Source organism: Leuciscus leuciscus (assembly GCF_965113295.1).
Source record: "Leuciscus leuciscus genome assembly, contig: HAP1_SCAFFOLD_621, whole genome shotgun sequence".
Taxonomy (NCBI): Eukaryota; Metazoa; Chordata; class Actinopteri; order Cypriniformes; family Leuciscidae; genus Leuciscus; species Leuciscus leuciscus.
Window position 1 is genome coordinate 1 of NW_028118118.1, and position 12,500 is coordinate 12,500.

Genomic DNA, 12,500 nt, shown 5'->3' on the forward strand with positions numbered 1-12,500 from the left:
TCCCAATTTCTTTATAAATACAGCAACAACAGCAGATGTTTAATTCTGAGGGGAAAACATGTAACATTTAAACCCTTTAAACATGTATTAAATAACTGAGTTTCTATTTCAAAATGCATGAATTCTATTTCAAATGTATGGAAACATAAGTTAGAGTGCAGTTGTGTATATATGTCATTCTAATTAGAGTACATTTCACATCAGCGAAAAATTTTAAACAAATTATGCTTCCTCAACTATACAACAATTGGTTTCAGTTGATATATTCTATCAGTACAACTTATCTGCTAGTTGCCAAGCTTAATCTCTGAACACCATTTTTGATATTACAAATAAAAAAGGTGTTTTCTCTGGTGAGTTTGTCAACTACGTTACAGACAAACTGCATGCCACTACATAAACTGATTAAGGTCTACATTTTAAGTGACTCAAATATTCAGTGTTTGGTATCTATTCTGCCATTTGTACAGAGATTATTTTAAAAGACTTCTGAGAATTGTTTTTTTTTTTGCAGATATCTGTAAAATTCTCAGCATGGTCACTAAGGACAAGATTTATTCTATTTTTTTAAATCAGATATCTACCTTAAAGATCATTGTAATAGTTTTAAGAGATGTAAAACTCCATTCTGTAAACTATACCCTGAAAAAATATCGGAAGCAGAAATATAGATATTTAAAATGTAAAATATAGCTGATGCAAGTAACAGTTGACTGGGCACACTGTGACAATGCCACCCAAGTGATTTAAAGGTAAAAATATATCATGTTTAAACTTGCAAATAAACAATATATAGTTAATTCAGTAAAATTAGTGAAACATTCCTTATCCTTCCTCATCTTGATTACCCCTTACACATATCACACATACCATCTGTAACACGGTTACCATGATCTACACTTTAGAATTAATTATGAATTATTAACATTAATTTTGAACCTGTAATAGTAGTTCTTACTAGTTCTTTGCGAGGTATGAGAAAAATAGTAGTTACTGTAGCTAATAGTAAAGCGAAGTAAAGTTTTTTGTTAGTTAATAGCAGTTACTAGAATGTTAATATATTTCGTCACTCATTTGTTCCTGTTATTCATTAAAGATGGAACAGTATTCTAAAGAGTTACAACTCAGTCTCCTCTGACACATTTAATGTTAAATTATGATAAAAAAAATTGTCTATGGCAAATAATTCATTCTCAGCAATGGACATGAAATGTAATCTAAATTATAGAATTACTTGTGTCTATTTTTCAACCAGTAGCGGTTTTAGGCACGGGCGAACCGGGCAATCGCCCGGGGCGGTATTTTTGGGGGGGCGGCACCGCCGGCACGAGCAAAAAAAAAAAAAAAAATCTGCGCCGCGAAGCGGTTTTCTATTATCTATCATTTCATTGTGTGGGGAATTGCCAAATTTGCGCCCCCTGCAGCTGCAGGCGCCCCTGCTTGCTGAGAAGATGCCGTGCACAGAGCTGTTTGTTTGAGAAGGAGAAAGGGGAGGGGGCGCGGAGGCGCGGGCGCGGATGACAGTTCACCTCTGGGTCTCTCCCAAATGGAACGGACAAGGGGGGGGATCCATATAGTTATCGAAGTTATCAGTCACACCTCGACTTTCTTCCAGATAACGCACATTTCATTCATAATATTATAAATACGGGCCTCTATATTTCCTGCACATTTCGAAAGGGGTCTCGCCCAGGGTGTAATTCAATGTAGAACCGCCACTGTTTTCAACACTTGCAAAAATCATCTGCATTGAAATACCTACCAACCAGTATGAAGTACAGGATTCCGGGTCTGTCCGAGGGCGGCTGGATGTTTCTGTCCTGGTCTATGGCTCGAATGGGAGGAGTCACATTCAGAGGGTTCACTTTACTCTAGAAAAAACAGAGACAGAAATAGTTGACTATGAAATCAAAGTTGGCTAAATAAGTTCAATATGTAATGTCAATACATTTTTTTTTTCGATTTTTTCAGCCTCGACTGAATGCAAAAGTTGCAAATTCACCAAAAACCAAACGATCTGAACTATGCTATCCATATTGCTTTTATATCCCGGTAATACTTTACCATAAGGTCCCATTAGCTAATGTTAGTTAATGCATGATCTAACATTAAGTAACAATGAGAATACATTTGTTGCAGTATTTATACATAAACATTAGTTAATAAAAATACAACGGTTCATTGTCAGTTTAATAATGTATTAGTACATTTTTAAATGAACATTATCTAAGATTAATAAATTTGATTTCACACTTTAGATTAGGGTCCAAAATTCACTATTAACGATGACTTTTGCCTCAATGAACTCCTAATAAAAAAATAAAAAAAAAGTTAAGTTTAGGTATTGGGCAGGATTAATTGATGTAGAATATGATCATGCAGAATAAGGCATAAACAGCCAATATCCTAATTATGTGTTACCATACATTCTTAAGAAGATGTTTTAGTTAACTAATGTTAAATTTAACCTTATTGTAAAGTGTTACCTGTATCTCTATACTTTTTTTGTGTATGTCAACAAATTATCTCATCTGTATACTTTTATTTCTCAAAAGAAATATCCAAACAAAGCAGATGCATAAATAAAACATTTTGAGATCTCCATTAAGTTTTGAGCTTTCAAAGAGCATCCACTGAGGAGAGTTTTCCTCTGGGCTAAAAGCAAAACTCTTGGGACACTTGACTGTACTAATCTGTGAGTGTGCATTTCATGCAGACAAATATGGCCTCTAGCAGATATGATAATAAGAAGCATCTCCTTTGGGATGGGTGCTTCATTAAAATGGCAGTCTAAATACAAGCACACAATGTTAAATATGTGAGCGCTGTAAATCAGAATTCTTGTCCACCTGAGACATTTAAAACTACCCATAATCCCCCCTCCAGCAGGCATTAGGCCGATTAATCTGTGCCTGGAGACAGGAAAAAGACTTTCGAACCATATCCCAGCTCTAATTGTGAAATATGTGACCCCATTAATTACCACTATTCCTGCCAAAGGAAATGAGAAAGAAACTGTTCGGAATGGAACACTAGCAGAATGCTTACTGCATACTGCACATTACACACTGACTTCTGATTTAATTATTTAAAAACAGTATCTGGAACAGAACGCATTATGTATTGATACAGAATATGTTCGCAATAACTTATTACAATACTACTCTTACAATTCCTGCAGTATAAAGTATACTGTGTGTAGCATGTGCATTTTCAGTATGTATGAGAAGATAACAAGCCAGTTGCAAACATGCAAGGTAATGAGTTTGTGTGACTACAATGTAGCATATTACCTTTTAAAACCGTTGCACAATGCATCCATTCAGAACATAGTAATTTCAAATCATAGTATTCTGCATTGCTGTCACATCACCCCATTATGCATGTTTAATTTAGTGAGTGAAATAAATTATTGCAAATAAATAAATAAATACTACCATCAGTTTTTTTAATTAAGCAAGAATATCTTAAATTTACCAAAAATTATTTTAATATTTATAATGTTGCACAATATTTATATTTTAAATGCATGCTGCATGACTTTCTAATCAGAATCCTGACAATTAAAAAAAGTTTCACGATTGCCACAAAATATTAAGCAGCACAACTGTTTTCAACATTGACTATAATACGAAATGTTTCTTGAGCACCAAATCATCATATTAGAATGATTTCTGAAGGATCATGTGTCACTGAAGACTGGATGCTGAAAATTCACAGGAATAAATTACATTTTCAAATATATTCAAATAGTAGTTATTTTCTATAAAAAAAAAATATAATCACAATACTAATGTTTTTACTGTGTTTTTTATTGTTTTTTTTTTATTTTATTTTATCAAATAATGCAGCATTGGTGAACAAAAGATACATTTTTACTGACCCCAAACTTTTATACTGTAGTTTGAATTTTAAACCATGCTTTATTTTAATATTCATTAACTTAACTTTTGACAGATTAAATAAAGACTTATATCATAGTATTTTTGCACAGAAAATTTACATATTCAGTATTCATACAGGCCTACTTCAGAAAGGGTAGGAGTGTTGTGCTAATATCCTTCGCCAAACAAACAGTAACGGCAGATCAACAGAATGAATAGAAGATGCACTAAAATCCAACAAAAATGATCTAAACAAAATGGATTCCCTCACACACTAATCCTTCATAATTTCTGAGATAATCATAGAACAGCAGGAAAAACGAAGAAACAAAAGAGATTGTCTCTGTAAAAATGCAATAACTGCAGTAAGCAGAATGCAAAAAGAGAAAGTTAAACTGCTGGAAATGAAGCAAATCTGCAGCACATTTATTCAGTGCAGAAACTGGCAGCCGTTGGGAACGCAGCTTCTGCAGTGGAAAACATTTTTAGCATAAATTACAGAAGTCCCCCTTAGCAAAGATCAGCCTTGGCCGTATTTTTTCTCCATGTGGTTTGGTTCCAGAACGACCCATCTCCTCAGAGGTCTGCCCACCCTATCTCACCTCAACTGAGTTCTGATTTCATCAAACCTTCACGTCTTGGCTTTGATGAGTGATGAACCCTGTGGTTTTACTGAGGGCCTCATCCTGCTTTTTCTCTACTCCCTGTCCCTGATCTCATTCAATCTGTACCAGCTAACTTTCATCATCTTATCTCATCTAAATCCCTCGTTTCTCACCCTTCCTGTCCCTGCTGTATGAGTCTCATCTTTAGCCAAGCACAGGTCAGTAGAGCAACGTATGATGGGAAATATGAAAGGACTGACATTTAACTGGTAAAGGGTCAAGAAAACATCAACAACACTATGACACAAATACTGAGCAGGTCCATACAATGTCCAGTGAAGACTTCAAAATGTCCTGCAAGAGTCCATGAACAAGATGTGATTATTACAAGAAGATAACCAAATGTTCATGATTGGAGTGTTGACCCCTCAAAATACACTGTCAATTGCTGCATTCTACAGTCAAACATGCTTATATAACAACTGCTGATTTTTTATACCATTTCAGTGTGCAATATACATATTGAGGTCAGCAATGATGACATTAATACTTTTATACTTTTATTTGTAAATGTATCAAGGTTTCCACAAAAATATTAGACAGCACAACTGCTTTCAACATTGATAATAATAAGAATTGTTCCCTTTCAAGGGAACTCGAGCTGCGTCGAAAACGCTGTGGGAACACCTCTGCGTGATTGCGTCATGAAGCACATATGAAACTAGTCCAATGGCGTGACAGAACGTCTTCGACCAAGAGACTATAAAGCACAGCTGAACCAAACAGCGTCAGCTTCTGTGTCTTCAGCAAGCGCTCTGTGTGAATCTATGTCCCTGGTGTTTTGTGTCTGTCTTAGAATTTGCTAGGCAGGAGTTTTCAGATAGATAGATAGATAGATAAACAGACAGATAGATAGATATTATATATTATATATATAAAACTTTATAATGGCGAGCGAACAACATTTCAATAGTGCGTTATCCCTACCCAATCTACATCACGGGTGGGGATACCCATGTATTGTGTGTTGTTCGTTTGGGAGCACAGCACGCTCAGTATGAGCATTGTTGTGAGACAGTTGAGAACGCTGTAGAAAAACACACACACACTATCTGAAGTTTTAGCTCCGCCCCTGTTGAGTCTTAACCAGCTCGGATCTCACGCTTGCTGAGGCAGCACGTAGATTATGGGTCAACATAAAGAATCTACGGCTCGGATCTCGCGTTGCCTCGGTCCGCCATATATTTATAATGCGGAGGAAACTGAGCTCAAGGAGTTCCCCTTTCTCTCTTTTTCCTATTATCACAACTGAAATGTGTGTTTGCAAGCTATGATTCTTTTTCTATTCAAATATGACTATTCAGCCTGTAATTCAGACTATGAAATACTTGTCTGATTGTTATTGGCTGCATTTAAATTTGAGAAATTAAATTAAATATCTTTCTGGCTTTTTAGCTGCATAAAATAATACGCACTTTCTAAATCCATGTTTATGGTAAGGGCACACACTGAATGCTTCGTGCCCTTTCTAAAATCCATGCTTATGGTAAGGGCACGTGCCGAGTGCTTTGTGCCCTTTCTAAAATCCGTACTTATGGTAAAACGGTTCTGAGGACCAAGAAGTAGGCCAAGAAGCCCTGACGCCAGTGGTGTCGGGATTCTGAGGGTACATCCCTCCATTGGGAAGACGGTTTGCCTGCTCCACCTCATTATACCTCATTATACGGTTCCTGTCTCCCCTCTGTGCCCTCATGGGGCCGGTCTGCCACCCCGCCTTCATGCCGGGGCGCAGAGGGTCCCAGCGAGTTTTTACCCGAGGGTTGCTCACTCCCTCCGAGAAGGGCACTAGAGCGGTCAGGCCAGTTGTTCCCTGCCAGTGCGCCGCTTCAGGGCACTGTGCCTGCTGTTCGAAATTTAACAGAGGCCAGTCTCAGGAGACTGGTATCTTTAGTAGATCTTCTGGCAGATTGGAAATGTCTACCAAATATATCTCGCTGGGTCCTGCAGGCAGGAGAACTTCGGTTGAGCCGAGGCTGACCTGTTCGAATCCCAAGAGACCACACATTGTCCACTGTTGGTTGCGGACCTAGTGTCTCTAATCGACGGCTATCCTCTGGAGATCAGGAGGGACCTACTCTTTCAGGCGAGAGGGTCGATCCTTCACCCCCGCCCAGAACTGTGGAAACTGTGGGCTTGGCTTCTGAGGGGACCCAGCTCATAAGTTCTGGTCTCTCAACTGAGGTTGTGGAGACCATTCTCCACTCCAGAGCTCCATCCACAAGAAAACTGTATGCCTTGATGTGGAGACTTCTCACTTCCTGGTGTGGAGAGCACCAGCTGGACCCGGTTAACTGCCCAGTGGGTGCAGTGCTGGAGTTCCTGGAGGAGCGCTTCTCCGCAGGGTTATCCCCCTATACACTGAAAGGTGTATGTGGCGGCACTAGCTGCTTACCACGTCCCTTTGAGGCTGAGGCCAGCAGTCCACAAGAGGGTGCCGACATGGGACTTGGCTGTTGTACTAGAAGGCCTCTCCCTAGCTCTATTTGAGCCCACTGAGGAAGTTTCTGAGAATATCTCTTTAAAAACTGTCTTTCTCCTCGCTATTTCATCTCTCAAGAGAATTGGAGACATTCAAGCATTTTCGGTATCTCCCTCGTACATGGAATTTGCTCCTGGTATGGTAAAGGGTTTTCTTCACCCTTAGACCAGGTTACGTTCCTAAGGTTCCTACTAATACTGTAAGACCTAGAGTACGGGCCTGTACTAGGAGTATGGATGCTTCCAAAGCATTACTGTCAGAAGTTTCCCCCAAGATGTTTGTGATGTGGCAGGCTCATCCTCACGGCATACATTCATGAGGCTTTACTACCTGGACCTCGGCTCCAATCCAGGGGCGCAGGTGCTTTCGCCTAGATGTGCGCATTGATTTCACACAGACGGACACTTGCTCTTATGGCGGCGTGGGTATTAGCGTTCCCACAGCGTTTCTACCCAGCTCGAGTTCACTTGAAAAGGAACGTCTCGGTTACGTATGTAACCCTAGTTCCCTGAAGAGGGAACGAGATGCTGCGTCACCCTGCCATACTCCCGGCATGCCTGTGATCGACTTGCTTCAGCCTATCAGAAGCTGACGCTGTTTGGTTCAGGTGTGCTTTATAGTTTCCTGGTTGATGACGTCACATGACATTCTGTCACGCCATTAGACTGGTTTCATACGTGCTTCATGACGCAATCACGTAGATGCGTTCCCACAGCGTTTCGACGCAGCGTCTCGTTCCCTCTCCAGGGAACTAGGATTACATACGTAACCGAGACGTTTCTTAAAGGGATACTTCAGGATTTAGCATTAAGCTTTGTATTAGTAGAAAACCTGTAGTATTTTCGAATTACCGTGCTTTCCTCCCTCATATACCCCTGCGACGAGAGATTTATGTATTTTTTGTCTGGAAAAAATCCTCCGATGACGCAAAAATCGCAATTTTGCATCATCTGAGGATTTTTTGGCCAGAGGCTAGAGACTACAGCCAGTAGGAGGGGCTGTCCCGCATGTGTTCAACCCGCCCATAGGAGGTGGGATCTCACTCACAGAATGTACACAGTATCAGCCTTCTTTCTTTGGAAGCTAAGCTAACAGGCTCTTGTTCTGTGGAGAAAGCTGAGTAGTAGGGGTTACCATCCTCTTATTCCCGGACATGTCCGGCCGTCAAGATCGTCCAAAATGTCTGGGATTCGGCTTTTGCTTTCTGCAGTCGCCATTCATTGTTTACATGCACACCTTCGTTTCAATCTAGCTGAATTCATTCCGATTGGTGAATCTGAATGTAGTGTTTACATGAACGCTAAACAAGTGATCGGTTGATGTGCGTTTTAACATTGCTAAGAAAATTCCCGCTCCTCTGTGAGAGATACGAGACCTGTGCGTCTTTGACTGCAGCGCGTCCTGCTCATCGGTAATCACGCCACCGGCCTCGCGCCGTTCTCCCGCGGCCCTCAGCCTTGTCCTGCTCTCCACAGTAAACATAATGAATGGCGACTGTCGAACGCAAAAGCCGAATCCCGGACATTTTGGGCGATCTCGAAATCCCGGGGAGACTCACTAGTAGCTAATCCTTGTTGTTTAACTGCTGAGCTCTCTTACCGGGAGGCGTGGCTTGGGAGTGGTCTCCTAGGGCAGCGAAGCAAGTGCATTCTGGGAGTTGTTGTCTTTCATCCACATAAGCCAAAAATACATTTTCTGGCTTTTCTCAGTCTAGAAAGCTCCAAATTCAAAAATAATTTCACATTTCTTCTACATAAATGACCCATTTTAAATACACATTCATCTTTCCAGAGGTGAAGTATCCCTTTAAGCATCAAATCAGCATATAAGAATGTTTTCTGATGGATCATGTGACACTAAAGAATGTCAGTTATTCAGCTTTGCCATACATAAATTACATTTTAAAATATATGTAAATACATATGTAAGTATAAGAAAACTTGTTTTAGGCTACGTTTACATGACAATGATGCACTAAAAATGTTTTTCCTTTGCTTTTAAAACGAGCTCTGTTCAGACGGATCCGCGAAAAAGATAAAACTTAGGCGCCTATAGACTGAACACGTAATATGACGTCACCGTTTTCACAAATCCACATTTTTGTAGTTTACACAGAGGCGATTTGAAAAACTCAGTTGAAACGGTTTTTAACCCCTTAAATTGTAATAATATTTCACAGTATTACTTTTTCTGTATATTTAATCAAACAAGCATAAGATAAATCTTTCAAAAACATAAAAAATTGCCCCAAACTCTTGAATGGTATTGTACATCAAACAGTCAGTGAGTGGTGCATAGGCTTGCTGTGTGAGGCTGAATTATTAATACGCATACAGTGCATAGTTTATTTCTTTCTTTATAGTTCAAGGCACAATCTCATGCACATACCCTGCTCTCAAGCACTCAGAAAGCCTTTCTCTTAGAGAGCATAGAATCTATCCAGGGCTGCCAACTGTATAGCCTCAGGTCACCCTGTCCTGCTCAATGGGTCATAGATGAAGTGTTTCAGTCAAGTTAAGATATCTTCCTGGTTTTATATCTTGCTATGCCAGCTGTTGCATACAGCATCATAGTCATAGCCCGTGACTGAAAGCAGGATCTGACAACATCCTTGCTGGAAAATCCAGGTAAAACTATCTTAAGGCGGTCATTGATTTTACGTTGCTTTAAAATAACCACTTGGGACCAGCAAGAAACCATGGTCATTAGATGGCCTAGGATGGCCTAGATCAGTGTTTCCCAACGTTTTTTCAGCCACGAAACCCTTTAAAAAAATTCAAAAATACCCTACACTAGTGTCGTTGTGACAATAGCAGCTTTATGTGTAGGCACTGGGAATGAAGCACAGGAATGAAATTATGCGCAACCTAAAAACTAAACGATTTGCATTTTTATTATAAATTTGTGTGCGTTATTTGTTGTTATTAGAGAAATCCGAGATTGATGGTACATAATATATTTTTTAATTTTTTTTACACATTTACCAATTTTAAAATGTTGGATGGAGTTTTTACACGACACCCCTGCTCTCGCCAGACGGCACCCCGGTTTGGAAACACTGGCCTAGATCAAGTTGAAGACCATCTTGGTCAAGTTTTTAAGATCTGGTAATTCAGGCCTTAACCCCCACCCCTCCTTAAGTTATGGAGGGAATGTTCAACATTTGAAGACCTCTGAGGTTTTCTGTGAGTTCTTACCAGGTCAGTGAGCTCAGGAATAGCCACACGGTATGTGATGGGGTTACAGTCCTGTGTGTTGTTGACCAGAACACACGGGAGGAACATGGGACCTAGATCATCTCCATCCGAAACATCCAGAGTTAGAGTAGTGGTTGCTGTGCGACGACTTCCTGGAAACGGAGCCCGGTCCTAGAAAGAAAAAAGCTGGCATGTTACCATAGATACCTAGACCTTCAGATACAACGTTCACAGATCTGTATACAGAGAGACAACGAAAAGGATAATGAGAGCATAGAAATAGGTGAAAGGACAATAAATTCCCCCCAAAAACATATATATAAATTCTTAAACGATCTACTCTATTTTCTTATTTAAATATTCCTACAAGCATTTTTTTTTTTTTTTTACTTAAAGCTTAATTAATGAACATATATAATTTGTATATCAACAACTGTATCACTTTGAACCTCCAACCTTTTATAAACTATAAACTTTATAGACCAACAAATTAATAAATAAAATATTTGTTGTTGTATTTGTTGTATTTGTTCTATTTGATCCCTTTGGGAAAGATCATACAAAGGTTCAGTGATGTTTCTTTTCACCTATTTGCTGATGATATCCAACTTTACTGCTGCTTTAAGCCATCAGAGATCTGTAAGTTAAACTCCTTGCTCCTTTGTCTTGTGGAAATAAAAAAATGGCTAAGTGATAACTCTCTGCAGCTAAATGCAGACAAAACAGAAACACTGGTTATTGCCCCTGAGGATGCAATCCCTGGGATTAAACAATACTTGGGTGATTTAGGCCAGTCTGCTAAGTCAAGTCTTAGAAATTTGGGAGTTATCCTGGACAAAGACATGTCATTAGTGCAGCACTGCAAGCAGCTGACGAGAAACTGCTTCTTTCAATTAAGGAAAATCTCAAAACTTAGAAATATGGTTTCACGAAATGATTTGGAGCTTATCATTCATGCCTTTGTGTCTTCCCATTTAGACTATTGTAATAGTTTATTTTCATGCCTAAACCAGAAGGAGCTCTCTCGACTGCAATTAGTACAAAACTCTGCAGCTAGAATTCTGACACGTACTAATAGGAGGTCTCATATATCCTCTATCCTAAAAGAACTTCATTGGCTACCAGTGTCTTATAGGATAAATTTTAAAATTTTGGTTTTAGTTTTCAGAGCTTTGCATGGTCAGGCACCCTCTTATATTAGTGACTTGATTCAGCGCTATACCCCTGTGCGTGCTCTGAGGTCTGTGGATCAGAATCTGCTGACGGTTCCGCGCACTCGCTATCGTACAAGAGGTGACCGATCTTTTCAGGCTGTTGCTTCTAGGTTGTGGAATGACCTCCCACCATCTATGCGCTCTATTGAATCTGTTGATGCCTTCAAATGCAGACTAAAGACTCATCTATTTGTTCAGGATTTTAATTAGCTGCTTGTGGGTTGATATGATCATGTTCTGTCTATGCTTTTATTGTGTGTATTTTATGATATAAATGTTTTGTTGTGAAGCACTTTGTGGCCTTATACCTGTGAAAGGTGCTATATAAATAAAACTAACTTACTTACTTACTTACTTACTATATATAGGTAAATTAATCACAAAATATAAATGTAGTAAAATCTAATTCACCAAGCTGTATTAGGGTCTAAATAAATATTTAGAATCAAAGTTAATTCTTTCCTCCAATAAGATTTCAGTGTTTGAGAGAGAACTCAGTAACAAACCCAACCCCTCATCTTTCACATCCAGAAATGATTCGATTTTCTTCAAGGAGAGCTGTTGCAGCCCTGATGTAAGGCATTTATTTGAGCCATTTGGCTCTATGAAAACATGCTTATGGCCTCTGGGGTCTGGACACCTCACAGAGATGCTGTTCTAGATGGGTTTAAAGCTAGTTGTGTATGCAGCTCATGTGACGGTGAAGGGATGCATTTGGAAGTGAATCAGGATGCCGGTTATTCAGTGACAGCTATACGGAGGTGCCTGGAATTTTAAAAAAGTGCATTGTGCAAACTGGCAACCTAACAGGCCAGACACCGGTTGACCAAAAAGTCAAGGTTATTTTTTTTATCTACAGGAAATGTTACGGAGTAAGTACTCATTTAGCAGACATCTTTATCCAAAGTAACTTACAGCTCATCGCTCACTCCTTACAGGGATCGAATCAGTAACCTTTTGATTACTAGCATGAGTTTATACCCATTGGTTCGATTTTAAAGCAATATTGTGGGTTACAACAAATTGAGCTATACAACATACAAAACTGTGTTTATAGTAAC

The 12,500-nt window shown here is 39.3% G+C and overlaps 1 protein-coding gene across 1 annotated transcript in view; it reads right to left on the minus strand.

Annotated features, from left to right (window-relative positions):
- Window positions 1-1,766: 1,766 nt before the first annotated feature.
- LOC309491839 (protocadherin-15-like) overlaps window positions 1,767-12,500 on the minus strand; it is a gene marked incomplete at both ends in the record, with an annotated part of 19,055 nt that continues 8,321 nt past the window's right edge. Inside the window, 2 exons of the mRNA XM_082190864.1 lie at window positions 1,767-1,871; window positions 10,226-10,396. Coding sequence (XP_082046990.1) covers window positions 1,767-1,871; window positions 10,226-10,396 — 276 coding nt within the window. The remainder of the gene's footprint in view (window positions 1,872-10,225; window positions 10,397-12,500) is intronic.